Raw genomic sequence first — 14,325 nt, forward strand, 5'->3', positions numbered from 1 at the left:
CTGAGCAAATAACCCAATTGCCTCAGTTTCCTCATCTGCAAAATGAGCCCCAAGAAAGAAATGGCAAGCCACTCCAGTATCTTTGCCTTGAAAAAAACAAATAAGGTCATAACGACTTGGACATAGATGAAAAGTGACTGAAAAACAACTGTCTCCTTATTCCCCTTCTTCTAGTCTAATTGCTCCTTCTCAGTCTTTTCTAGCACACCATCCAGATCATAACCTTTAACTGTGGATGCTCCCAAAAGCTCTATCTTCTTCATCGATCTCATCCACTCCCATGGGTTGAGACCTGAATGCTCCACTACCCCAGAGAGCAGAACAGCAGCTCTCCTTGAGCCTCTGCCACAATGTATTTGCAGAGTGTCTGTTAATTAGGACTTTCAGAGCTAGAAATGCTATTTTCTTTTCTTTTTAAAGAATTGCTTGCCAAGAGATTTCTCAATGAAAACTGCAGCATCTTAAACAAAAGCTCTGATATCTTTTCAGGTCAACAAAGACTTATTAAGAACTTACTATGTGTCAAGCACTATGCTAAGTACTAGGGATACAAAAAAGGGGCAAAAACCCAGTCCTTTCTCTCAAGGAGCTCACATTCTAACAGGGGAGATAATACATGAATAACCAAGAACATAGAAGATATGTAGAGTAGATGGAAGGAAATCTTAAGAAGGGAAAGGATTGGCTGCTGATGGGACCAGAGTAGATGGGATTTGAGCCAAGTTTTGAAGGAAGTCTGGAAAGCCAAGAGATGAAGATGAAGGGACAGAGCCTTCCAGGTGTGGCAGACATCCAGAAAAGCACTGAAATGGGAAGTAGTGTGTCCTTTTTGATGAATGTAAATAAACCAGAGTTGCTGGTATATAGACCGGGTAGAGGAGATTGTGCACTTCTGGAGAACGGGGATTCTTTCACCTTTCAGTGTCCCCCATCACTAAGCACAATGCATGGCACATAGTAGGTATGTTATAAATATTTCTGGCCAATTGACTAAGATGTGAGAAGACTAGAAAGGTAATAAGGGGCCAAGGTTGGAATGACTTTCAATTGTCTATATTAATCTATATTTGATCCTATAGGTAATAGGAGGCCATGGGAGGAACTTGAGCTAGAGAAGGTGACTTGGTCAATCTACTTTAGAAAAATCAACTTGACAATTGAATTGGATGTTAGTGAAGAGAGATGAAAAAGTAGTGAGACTAGGGAGAGGATTCTGGAAAAATATCAGGGTAAGTCACAAAATTTTTAACTTTCCAGATTTCCTTGACAAAAAACAAAACAAAACAAAGAAAAAACACAGAACACTGCCTCAGAGGGAATGTAGAACAGAAGAAATAAATAAAAGTCAAGGTAAAGCAGTTATTCTCCTAAGATAATTTAAGAAGACCCCAGGAAATACCTGACTTGCAGGGGTGGAGGTTTTGCCTGAGTGAACTTGCAAACACCTCCAGACCAACTCTGCAGAATCAACAACCAACAAGCCCTGAGGAAGGCTGAGATTGAGAGACAGCTTCTGATGGCTAAGTGGAAGACTGAAGCATCTTCCACTGACAAGGGATGCCAATATTGGTATAAGTGCAGATAAGTCCCAAGCTCCTGCTGCAGAAAGAGCTAACACACATGGACTGAGTGCAGAAACAGCAGCTAACTCTGGGGATTTGACAGGAAAGCAATAGTCCCTGGTTTCAGTTCCAGGATAGAGAGGATAACTGTAGTTTGCACCACTCTCAGGATCCCAGGAAACAAGATCATTTGCAGGACAGTGTGGCTAAGGACCCTAGCCTTGACTTACAAGTGGAGAGCAGGATCCAAAGTTGAACCCTAGGACAGACCTCAGAAAATAACTGTAAAAAGGATCTGAGACTTGGGGCATCATTCCTCATACCTCAGGACTACAATTTGACTACACTAATAACTGCTAAAAACAAAATAAAATTAAAATGAGTAAGAAAGGGAGATAGAACCCAATCATAGACAGCTACTATGAAGACAGAAAAGATCTAGGTTCATATTCAGAGGAAGATAATGAGAGAGAAAAAAGCCTCTCTTTTTTCGATGAGAAATGTCAAAGGATCCCAAGCACAAAAAAAGTTCTTAGGTGAACCCTAAAAGGACTTTAAAAATCAAATAAAAACTTGAGGAAAAATTAGGGGGAAAAATAAGAGCAATTCAAGAAAATCATGAAAAGAAAATTAACCAAATTGAAATGAAGAATTAAAAACTTAAGGATGGTCATTTCTTGAAAACTAAAAGTGGTTAAAAGAAAACTAATGACATTCTAAGAAAACAACAAAATAATGAAAAGACAGAAGAGAATGTGAGACACTTCACCAGAAAAACAACTAATTTGGAGAACAGATCAAGAAATAATATTGAAAATTATGAAGGGAAAAAAAAGAATCTTGATACAATATTACAGGAAATTATAAAGGAATATTGCCCTGAGGCTCTAGAACAAGAAGGCAAAGCAGAAATAGAAAAAATTCACTGATCAGATTCCAGAGGAAAACTTACAGGAATATCATATCATATTAAATCATATATATCAAAATTTCTAGCTTAAGAAGAAAATATTGAAAGCAAGAAGAAAAAAATTTAAATATCATGGAGCTACAATAAGGATTACACAAGATATAGAAGCTACTCCTACTCTGAAGGACTATAGGTCTTGAAATACTGTATTTCAAAAAGCAAAAGAGGCAGGGGTTATGCTTAAGGGTAACTTACTTAGCAAAATTAATTATAATCCTTATGGGAAAAAATGGACATTTAATGAACTGAAATTTTTCAAGTATTTGTGAACTTAGGGGAAAATTCAACATATAGCATTCAGGAAAAATATAAGGTAACCATGAGGTCAAATTGTTTACTTTTTATATGTGAAAATATCAGCATTCTTATGACTGTTATTATTTAGGTAGTTTGGGAAAAAAGCTTCATCTGAGCTGAAAATGATGAGGTGATTCTTAAAAAAAATAAAAATAAAACTGTATAGAGAGAGATAAAAAGTTACTATCTCATACAAATGAAACATAAAAAGGAAACTGATATAGAAGAAGCTATAAGGGGGAAGGTGAGTAGTGATGGAATTTTACTCTCATAGGGAATAGGTTAAAAAGGAAACATATATATATATATATATATATTAGAAAGGCATAAAATCATCTAAATACAGAAAGAAATAACAGTGCAAGGGGATAGGACATGGGAAAGGATAAGAGAGAATCCTGCAGGGAGAGGGCAAGTTAAGGAAGAAGAGAGCAAGGTAATAGGTAAAAGTAAAGCAGAGGAGTGAGGAGGGATAGGAAGAGAGTGAGGAAAAATAAGGAGAGAAATATGCAACAAGTAATTAAGCTTAGAATGTGAATGGGATAAATTTATTCACAAAATAGAAACTAATAGCAGATTAAAATTTTGAATTCGAAAGTGTGTTGCTTTCAGGAAATTCTATAAAAGTAAAATATACACAAAGATAAAATAAAGGTCAGAAGTAGAATTTAATACATAAAAAAGGATAGTAATCATGATCTCAAAGTTAAAGCTGAAATAGATTTAATCAAAACAAAAAAAGGGAAATTACACTATACATCAGTGATAATTATTTAGTATTGTTTTAGAACATTTAAAATAACTAGACAGCATAAATACTTAAGAGTATTACCTGCTAAAATGTAGGACACTATATGACAGGAACTATATGAAGAGAACACAGGAATTATATGAATATAAATACAAAACACTTTTTATACAAATAGGTCAGATATAAATAACTGAAGTAATATTTATTGTTCATAAGTAGATAAATTCAATATATTTTAAATGATAATTTTACCTAATTAATCTATTTATTCACTGTCATCCCAATTAAATTACTAAAGAATTGTTTTACTGAGTTAGAAAAATAATAAAATTCATATGAAAGAACAAAAGGTCAGGGACATCAAAAAAAACCAGGGAGAAATGATATAAAGGAAATAGATTCAGCAATTTCAGACTTAAACTATATTATAAGAATATTGTTGAAGTTTAAATGGATAATTCAATTATTTTAAATTAAAATTTCTTGAATAAATAAAACCTATATAGCTATATTGCTTCCCCACTCCATCTTTTTTTTTTTCCTCTTTTGTCTTTCAATCCCTAATTCACTGAGATTTCTCCGTATTTCCAGAAAATCACAATTTCACAAATAATGTTTTTAATCCAAATAGAGAGTTTTTTGGTGGAACCCAAGCTTCTATAGATAATAGATTTCTGCATTCTCAGTGGAGCTTTTTTCTAAAATGAGCATTCTAACCATATCTGAGATAACCCTGTATCTCTCTAGTCAATCGCTGCCCCAGAACCAGACAACTGAAACAGCACTGACTAAGCATCAGTGTTGGGGACCTTTTCTCCATTAAAAGAAAATTGTCAATCCACTGGGGTTTAGAGAGAAGGGTGAGGAGGTTACTACCTCCTCTAGGGACTGCCAAATCTGGGGATTGCCACTCCACCTTTCCCAACACTGGTCTTGGCATTACTCATCTAGCTAATGGAAACCCAACTTGAGATGCAGCAGCTTCATCTTCAGCTCTCTTGAGACCTCTGCTGGTTGTATAGAAAATAAATAAACCTCATTAGGATCCTTAAATTCCCTACCTGAACTATACTTTTTTCTGTGATATGGTAAGTAAATTAGCATTAATGTTACTGATTTAGAGCCCAGGAAATAATATGGATAGAAGAATTTGAGCTATCCCTATCTTAAGTTAGCACCTTGAATTCAAAAAGAATACTAAATCTAAGAAGTCAAAAGAGTCAAGTGCATGGGGAGAGACCTGAAGGAACTGTTGATGGGGGACACAAACTAAAGAACCTAAACTTCCAGCAATCACCACAACTTTCTCCTCCCCATCTACTGTAACTACTCCTTCTCTATCCCTGCTCCATCCTCTGCCATCTCCTTTCCACCTGGGAGGAAGACATTGCAGTAATCTTGCTTGACCCAGGAATAAATGAAAACTTGCAGTACATGTCTTAAAGCCTTAGTTTCCTCATCTGCAAAATGGGGTTAATAATTGTCATTCAAACCGTATACAGTCATACTGTATCAAGTTTAAAAGCTTTTGTACAAACAAAACTAATGCAGACAAGATTAGAAGGAAAGCAATAAACTGGGGAAACATTTTTTACAGTTAAAGGTTCTGATAAAGGGCTCATTTCCTAAATATATGCAGGGGTCCTCAAACTACAACCCGCGGGCCAATGCAACAGATGAGGACATTTAACCCCCTCACCCAGGGCTATAAAGTTTCTTTATTTAAAGGCCCACAAAACAAAGTTTTTGTTTTTACTATAGTCTGGCCCTCCAACAGTCTGAGGGACAGTAAACTGGCCCCCTATTTAAAAAGTTTGAGGACCCCTGAATAGAGAATTGACTCTAATTTAAACGAAATCAAGCCATTCTCCAATTGATAAACGGTCAAAGGATATGAACAAACAATTTTCAGATGAAGAAATTGAAACTATTTCTAGTCATATGAAAAGATGCTCCAAATCATTATTAATCAGAGAAATGCAAATTAAGACAACTCTGAGGTACCACTACACACCTGTCAGACTGGCTAAAATGACAGGGAAAGATAATGCGGAATGTTGGAGGGGATGTGGGAAAACAAGGACAATAATACATTGTTGGTGGAATTGTGAACACATCCAGCCATTCTGGAGAGCGATTTGGAACTATGCCCCAAAAGCTATCAAACTGCACATACCCTTTGATCCAGCAGTGTTACTACTGGGCTTATACCCCAAAGAGATCATAAAGAAGGGAAAGGGACCTGTATGTGCCAAAATGTTTGTGGCAGCCCTGTTGGTAGTGGCCAGAAACTGGAAACTGAGTGGATGCCCATCAATTGGGGAATAGCTGAATAAATTGTGGAATATGAATGTTATGGAACTGGGTTAGTTATCCACATATAGGTCCATGGCTCATCAGCAGATCCATGGCTGAAGCCTTTCTCTCTTGGTATATCAGGTCATATCTTACATTTTTCTAAGCATAGCCATTGAGAACCCAGGGTCAACAATAGAGGAAGACTTTTATAAAGACAAAGCAGCTGGATGGTACAGTGGATAGAGTACCTGCTCTGGAATCAGTCAGTGAGTGATTACTCAGCTAGTAAGCATCAGAGGCAGGATCTGAACTCAGGTCTTTCTTGGTTTCATGTGCACACTGTGATGCCAGTATGAAATGCCAATCATGCTAGAGTTTGGGTAGTTGGTTTCTTTTGTTTGTTTTACCTTGGAACTAGCAGGAAATCAAATATGGTATATTGTTAAAGGAAATTAGCATAAGATCATAGATTTAAACTTGGAAGAAACATCTAATTCAATCTCAAATGAGGAATCCAAGGCCCTGAGAGATTTAAGTGATTTGCATGTTTTAAGAGTGAACAGATTAAGTGAGATTGGAAACCAGACCTTCTGACTACAAATCCAGCTTCACTTCCAGCCTGCTACAATCAATGCTAGTGCCATGGCAGAGCATGAAAAAGCTCCAGATGTTCCTTTGATTAGTATGAGTGATCAACAATCCCACCACCCCCACCCCACTTCAATCTTCCCAATGTCATTGTGGTCTTTTGATTTAAGCTTGACCATAGCCTAAACATTCATGATATTTCATCATTAGCAACTGAATCCTTTCAGAAATAGAAGAATAATTTACGCAATAAAAACATTACAAATATACCTTTGAAAGACCTAGGAATTCAGTTCAGCATAATGGCCAGAGTTTCAGAGGATCTGTGATGAAACATATTATCTATCTTCTGACAGAGAGTCTATCATCATGGATTCAGACTGCAGAAAGAGTTATTTTTTTTAACATAATCAAAGAGGGAATTAGTTTTACTGAACTATTAATATCTGTTGTAAGGATTTTGTTTTTAATTTTTTTTCCATTGGAAGGAGTGGGGTAGTGTTCATTTTGCATTGAAAACAATCTAATTTAAAATTTAAAAAGTAATTTACTCATTAAACACAGTAATATTATTATTCACATTTTTCTCTTGATTCGGAACAGTGATACTTTTAAATGTCCAGTTCTGCTCTTTTGGGTTGGCAAAGAATTGGAAATTGAGGGGATGAATTGGGGTATGTGATTATGATGAATATTATTATGTTATAAGAAATGATGAGCAAGGTGCTCACAGAAAAACCTGAAAAGTCTTCCATATGTTAACACAAAGTAAAATGTTAACATATACAAAGTAACAGCAATATTGTAAGAAGATTAGCTGTGAATGACATAACTATTCTTAGCAATATAATAATCTAAGACAATTCTGAAGTTAATAGGAAGCATGTGAAAATGCTATAAATGGAGGCTTTGGGAGGAATTTAATGTTCCACTCTCCAGCCATCCAATCAGATGGGTTGTTGTGTAGTTGGTTTCTTTTGTTTGTTTTACCTTGAAAAAGGTAAAGTTGGTAAGTTGAAAAGGTGTTGTGTATCCAAAGCCTAAATCAATCTGCCTGGTGATGCTTCCATTTGTTCTAATTAGAACTGCAAGTATCCTTTCTACATCATGGAGGTTAAGGATCACCATTTCTCCAATTTCCATTTCATTATTTGTGAATGGGGATTTGCAAAAGTTGAAATGCAAAAAGAGAGAAGATATAGAATAAGGATCTCTAAATTTGTTGGTAGGAAAGGAGCTTTTCTTCTTTAATAGAGGGAATTATTTTGATTTTTATATTTCTATAGATTTTCCCAAACTGAGTAAAGCATGTTTTCAAGATTTCATTTCAATTTGGGGATCTAGTAGAGGCAAGTTGTCACACTGAGCCCAGCTTTTCATTCCTTTTTTTTTTTCATGTATGCTCTGATAATATATTCCTTTGAAAGGTAAAGAAAGCCAAGGATGGTAAATAGAGAGTAAGTTGTGTCTGGTGGGAGAAAGAAGTTACTGAACAATTCCATATTCTAAGGGTGGAATTGAGAAGAAAGAGAATAAGAAACCTTTCCATCTTGGAATAGTCTACAGAGTGAATTTTTCTGCAAATGATTTTCACAGAAACAACTCTATCCCAGAAATGATATTTGGTGACCAGATCTTTCATTTTTGGTCTAAAGGTTTATCTAGGACCATGGAAATCTCTTATTGCTACCATACAAGTATTTTTTAAAGATAAAAACAGCCAACTTTTTTTGTGTGGCAGAGGGAGGACTCAGAATTGGAAAAAAAAAATATATATATATATATAAGCATTTTAATTATCACTGCTCACATAGAATTAGCATATTTATGGTAGAAGTTGGATAAAATGACTCTCCTTGGTTTTGTTTGTTTACTGGATTCCCTTAGAATTCAGTCTGCTTTGTAATGGGGTTATGTTACTTTTAATAAAACTTTGCCCCCTTTGACTAGGAAAAAAATTTATCATTGCTCATTGTTTCTGTGGGAATGCATTAGATAAAATAGTGTTATGGGGCCAATGAATTACAAAGAATTCTAAATGAGCATGTAGCAGTACTGGGAGATGAAGGGAACATTATAAAATCTACATATACTATTGGGAGCACAGAACTTTCCAAGAAGAGCCTGCAGGATTTAGACATTCCCAAAAGGAAGAAAAATGCCTAAGCAATGAGATTTCTAGTGGCAACTGAGGTTTTACAAGTTTTTCACAAGGATTTTGGAACTTAAAATTCTACCATTAGCTGAAATTAAGAGTGATATTACCTAAATTGCCTCCCCAAATTTTCTTCTTTATCACCTGAAACTTAACAGATCAAAATTACTGTTAATGTATAATACCCACTATAGGATGCATCATCTTATAAAGTACTAGGGTTTGATAAGTAAGAACAGTAACACTGAGAACATGGAATTCGAAAGTGCCCTGAAAAAGTTGTCTTCCTTGCTTTTCAAGCAGAATAGTACCCAAACTTTCCTAGGTCAATGAGAAGTGACTTTATAAATATTGTGCTCCAGAAAAGGATTGAATCCCACTACTCCTCCATCCTTTAATTCAGTGTCTCATATATCAGTTAACAATAAGGTCCAGAATTGAAGTAATTCTGGCAACTCAATGATTGACTGATTTTGGTATAAAATATCCTAATATTTGAGGTAAATGTTATTAAGGAATAACTAGGTTATACAATGGTTTCCTCCATTATCTGTTGATGAGAACACATATGACCATGTTTGTGTTGGTACTATGTGTCTTCCATGTGGATTCCCATTAATATATAGCAAAAGGTACAAGTAGAGTTTGTGTAAAGGTCATTGCATCTAACTCTTGGGCAGTTGGGCAAAAGAAATTCTTCTGCTTTGAAACTGGGGGAGATCACAACAGCCTTGATTTTCACTCACATCCCTATACTATTCAGTCAGCCTCCTTGATACTGCATTCTGCCATGGAAAGGACTCCCAACTGCCTATATAAATAGTTGTATAAGTTGACTCCTATTTGGGGAATTTTTTTTTATTTTAAAAGATTAATAAAGACTACTAAATAGTTCATAGGTATCATAAGTTAGGTTCTCATCTTTGCACAGTTCTATTTCTGGGTAAAACACCACTACTCAATACAATTAAAAATTCACAGTTTTATTAATCATCATCATTCTTTTTAGACAGAAAAAAGTTTTGGTTTTTCCACAAAGGCCTGACAAAAGACAAGAAAATATCAGTCACAAAATATCCCAGTGAGATGCACAGTAAAAAGCATAGACTTCAAATAGGTGGACTATACACTATGAAAACATCAGATCATTTTAAAAGTGATATTCAATCTATCTCTTATGCTCATAAATGCCCTCTTCCATTCTTTCCATTCACCCACCTACCAATTCCAAGTTTTATCTGGACTACTTGCCATGCAGAAGGCATTCAATATAAAAATTTTCAGAAGAATTCTCTCTCTCTCTCTCTCTCTGTCTCTCTCTCTCTCTCTCTCTCTCTCTCACACACACACACACACACACACACACACACACACACACCACACTCACTCACACCCATACATATACCCTAGAAGGAAAAGTCCAATTATCATTTCCTTTAGGTCCCACAATTCCAAATTGTGTTCAGTTCAGATACATCTCCTTCACTGAAATTCTTATATCACCATCCTAATTGGGGCTAAAGGCAAAATCCTATCCCTTAAAGATCACTTCCCAACTCTAGTCCCCAAGATAAAAAGGGCTCTAAGCTGCCATCAAAATTCATCTTTTGACAAGACAATGGGCAAACCTATATTGTCCATGCTTTATTTGGGCCAGGGAAGCAAGCAGATATTTCTTACAGTTTTTTCTGAGTCTAGGTGAATGGGTGGAAGGGATATGAACTGCTCTATGTCTGTTTGGAGTTATGAAAGGGTATCAATATATCTAAATGCCATGGTCAGAAGTACTTTGTATACATTTCTGTAATCCATATAGCTTTCCACAAAAAGGAGACGAAAGTTAGAAGCAATAAAATGCTGTGAACATGCACAAACAATTAGATTCAGTATTCCAAAGACCGATATAAAAGGAGGAAGGGGTGCAGAAACATCTATATGAATCAATTCCCAAGGTAAATGCTTGAGAATATAATATCAGTAAAGCTGGAAATAAAGAGACCTTTAATTACTTCTGCTGTCTGCATACTAATCCCAGTGTGTAAAAAGGTAACAGTGCCTAAGAAAAAGTCTTTCTACATATGTATTGTATAATCCTACACAGACATGTTTTAGTCTATAAGGCAGGAAAGGGGGCCTAATCTAATTGACTCACAAAATTGTAATTACCTGGAATACAGAAAGTTTTAGGTCAATCTTTCCACAGTGCCTTGCATATAACAAACTGAGTTGAATGAGAGTGTGGATGATACAAAAGTCTTCTTTAAGAAGAATCTATCAATCTAATTTTTTTCCAATATCTGGACCTGTTTTTTTTTTATTCTGGATCCATCTTGATGTAGAGAAATTTTTATAGTGAATGAGGCACTGAAATAACGGGCTTCCTTCTTACCAACTAGGCAGACCTATGCCTGCAAAAAGATCAAAGGAAACCTTTAAAGAGCCAAAGACTTGAGACTCATATTTAGATTTCTCCTTAAGGGCTAGAGCTGCTCATAACTTTCTTCTACCTCCTATGCCAGTTTTTAACTTTTTTGCATTATGGACCCCTTTGGAAAATCTTGTGAAAACTATGAATCCTTTTTTCAGAATCATATTTTTAAAAACACAAAGCAAAATACAAAGGAAACCAAATATTTTGAAATGCAGTTACCAATTAAAAAATTTTTCAGGCTACTGTTTCAGAAACTCTGCTTCATGTTTTAGGCTGGTAATGAATTCATCCAAAAGAAGAAAGGATTGAAACACATACTGAAATGGAGGCAGAAATAGTTAAAGATGCAGTTAATGAGGGGTATGACTCATTTAGATGAGTGGGGAAAGATTGGAAGATGAAAAAGATTTTAGGTAATGCTATTCTTATCCTTAAAATCTAACTAATAGAAGAAAAACTCCAATTTTACTTTGAAAAAAGTGATCTCCTTGGGGGTGTGGGAGGTGGGAGATATTAAATCAAGTAGGTTTCCATTCTACTTTTCCTGAGAAGTTGCCTTTGGATATTATGAAACTAAAGATAAAAACTGTAATGAATTATTTGTCATATTTTTCAATTTTTAGTTCTTGAGGGAGGGGAGAAAGAGGAAAATAAAATAAGTATTCTTTTTCCTTCATTTTTAATCTTCACCTAACCTTCATATGAATCACATCCTTTTCATCCTAAAAAGACCATTATAAAAATTTAGTTACAGCATTAGTAATACAAGTGCAATTGGATTTGTTTCTTTCATTTCTAAAAGCATCTCTGTCTGTTTTTTTTTGCAGACTCCACTGAAAGAGGCTCAATCTGTTTCCTTTAAGAGTTTGAGGGAGAAATGGACCTTCTGTTTTGCTAGAAGACAGCTGTATGAAGAATGAGCTCTCTCTTAAGGCTCAAAAAATCTGAAGTGGTTTCCTGGTACAGCGAGGCAGGATTCTATTCCATTTGGCAGGAAAACCCTACTCCAGAGATCTTGGAGTCACTTACACAGTCATGGCAACTGGCTTTTCAGTGTGGTGTTGACATGGTTGTGGCCAGTGTACCTGCTGATCAATTGAAGGAGATAGGTCTACGTCAAAATGATCAACAGGGGTGTTTATCTTGACTCATTGGCATATTGCTTTGTACATGTGTGTACAGTTTCCATCTGTAGAGAGGAGATAACATTTGTGGTCTTGCTTACCGAGGGCCCTGGTGATGGATGTACAAGGAAAATATTTGTACAAGGATGTACAAGGAAAATATTAAGAACTCAGTTGCCCTCCTTTGAAATAAAGCCATATTCTAGTAATAAAGTGTTTTCTCCACAAGAGCCCAGGTTTCAGCAACATGTTTTTCTTGGCTTTTGAAGATGAACACCCCTTGAGTGTTGTGATCATCATGGTATCTGTACACTCTTATAGCACACTGAAAACATCTTAACAAATTAAATCACCAACTATTGAGTCATAAATACCACTGACAACCAAAAAACATTTGTAAGTTAGAAGAAATTTATAGAAAATCAAATAACTTGGGAATTGTTCAGTGGGAAAAAAGCATACACACCAAGTGCTATATTAATGCATGACCCAACTATGTTCTGTGCATCATAAATTACAAGTATAATCATGAGTCAGACACTGAGCTTTCACAAACAAAACTGTTTGCATTCAGTAGGTAACAAGGCAAAAATACAAAATTATAGGACAGCTATCTAGATTTCCTCCCAGAACTTTTAACATGAGGATACAATGAAAATTTGACACTAGCTAAAAGAAACTACCAAAGGGAAAACATGCCTTCATATGCACATATGTACGTACACACATATATATACACATACACACAGGAAAAGGAAGCTGGTGAAGCTGATGAGAAATCTTATATTCCACAGTTCTTGTTATAGCGAGCAAATGTGTACCTGTGTATGAGTGCTGATAAAACACTCAAACTGGCGTCATCACTGGGTCTCTTAGAGGCCCACAGCATATAGGAAGAATTTCTGGAAAAAGATAAGCCTTTCTAAACAGCTCACAATGAAAAAGCAGGAACACACTTCACATCAAAATCACACAAGTTTACTGTTTCACAACATCTTCTTTACTCCATTTGTTTCCCAAGTGGATGTGGTTACTCTCTGTCCCTCTGTAATTCTCCTACCTAGTTCCTGTTGTGAGAACCACAATTCTCATAATGCTGGTTTTTGCACTTTTACCCATCCTTTTGCTTTTTTTTTAATCTGGAAAAAAAAAATTCTTTTGGAGTTGTGAGACTGAACACCCACAACACTATTTTTAAAAAAGAGAGAGAGACTGATTCAAACTATAGAGTCCTAACAGAATGTCATCGCTTTTTAGTGCCACTGTTACCATTAGAAGATTTGTTGAAGCTTCTGCTCATCTGGGGGAAATGGACAGTTGGGGTTCTTTCTGTTGGGCCATATAACCCCAAATTTCTGGCTGCGGTTGATTTCCGAAGTGGCTTGACACTAGGGAAGGGGCTAAAGACATGTGCTTTTGTATAGCTGGCTTGGGGAGGCTTGACAGGGATCCGTGGCTCGGGTCCATACTGGTGGCAGGTCTGGCTAGCCCTGGGTTCCATTTCAGCAGCGCTCTTTTCATTAAGCTCCAAGGTTTCTAGCTTCAGCTGGACCTCTGCCACATTTGCATTGGCATCTCTAAACACAGGCTCAGGAGACTGTCCATCAATTGTCCTACTTGTGCTGTCATCAGAGCTGCCCCCATCTCCTCCAGCCTTCCCTGCAGTGGTGGAGGTCATTTCCTCTGCTGCACCCAGACTGGTAGTTTTGCAGCCTTCATTCTGCTCTTCAATCAGTCCAATGGTGTCCCCACAACCCAGCTGGCTCTTGGTCCTGGTTATATTCTTTCTGTGAACACGAATGTGAGTACGCCAAGGAGAGTTGAGTTTGGTCTTAAGGTCTTCATGAGGAATAGGAGACAGTTTGCCTCCTGTGTGACCAGGAATGTGGATGACCGCATTTTTGGTCGCTCTGTTACTTGTTTTCAGTTTCTTTCCCAAAAGAAGGTGGTTTATTACTGGAGAATGATTTACCTGAGATGGGAGGAGACTGGTCACTAACCCTTTATCTGAAAGAAATGTTAAAAGTGAATGTGAAATGTGCTAAAAACATAGGGAAACATCATCTCAGAGGGGTTAGTTATCCACCACCAAATAGACATTGTGTGAGAGCCCATATATCCCTCTACTTAGAATAAAAGAATATGACTG

General features: G+C 36.3%; 1 protein-coding gene across 6 annotated transcripts in view; it reads right to left on the bottom strand.

The window, feature by feature from the left end:
- Positions 1–10,901: 10,901 nt before the first annotated feature.
- Positions 10,902–14,325, bottom strand: part of TBC1D30 (TBC1 domain family member 30) — a 120,181-nt gene continuing 116,757 nt past the window's right edge. For all 6 annotated transcript variants that reach the window (XM_031940891.1, XM_031940890.1, XM_031940889.1 and 3 more), the window contains one exon: positions 10,902–14,183. In XM_031940891.1, the coding sequence (XP_031796751.1) occupies positions 13,420–14,183 (764 nt within the window). In that variant the 3' untranslated portion in view covers positions 10,902–13,419. The remainder of the gene's footprint in view (positions 14,184–14,325) is intronic.

The sequence above is a fragment of the Sarcophilus harrisii genome, chromosome 5 (assembly GCF_902635505.1).
Source record: "Sarcophilus harrisii chromosome 5, mSarHar1.11, whole genome shotgun sequence".
NCBI classification, from domain to species: Eukaryota; Metazoa; Chordata; class Mammalia; order Dasyuromorphia; family Dasyuridae; genus Sarcophilus; species Sarcophilus harrisii.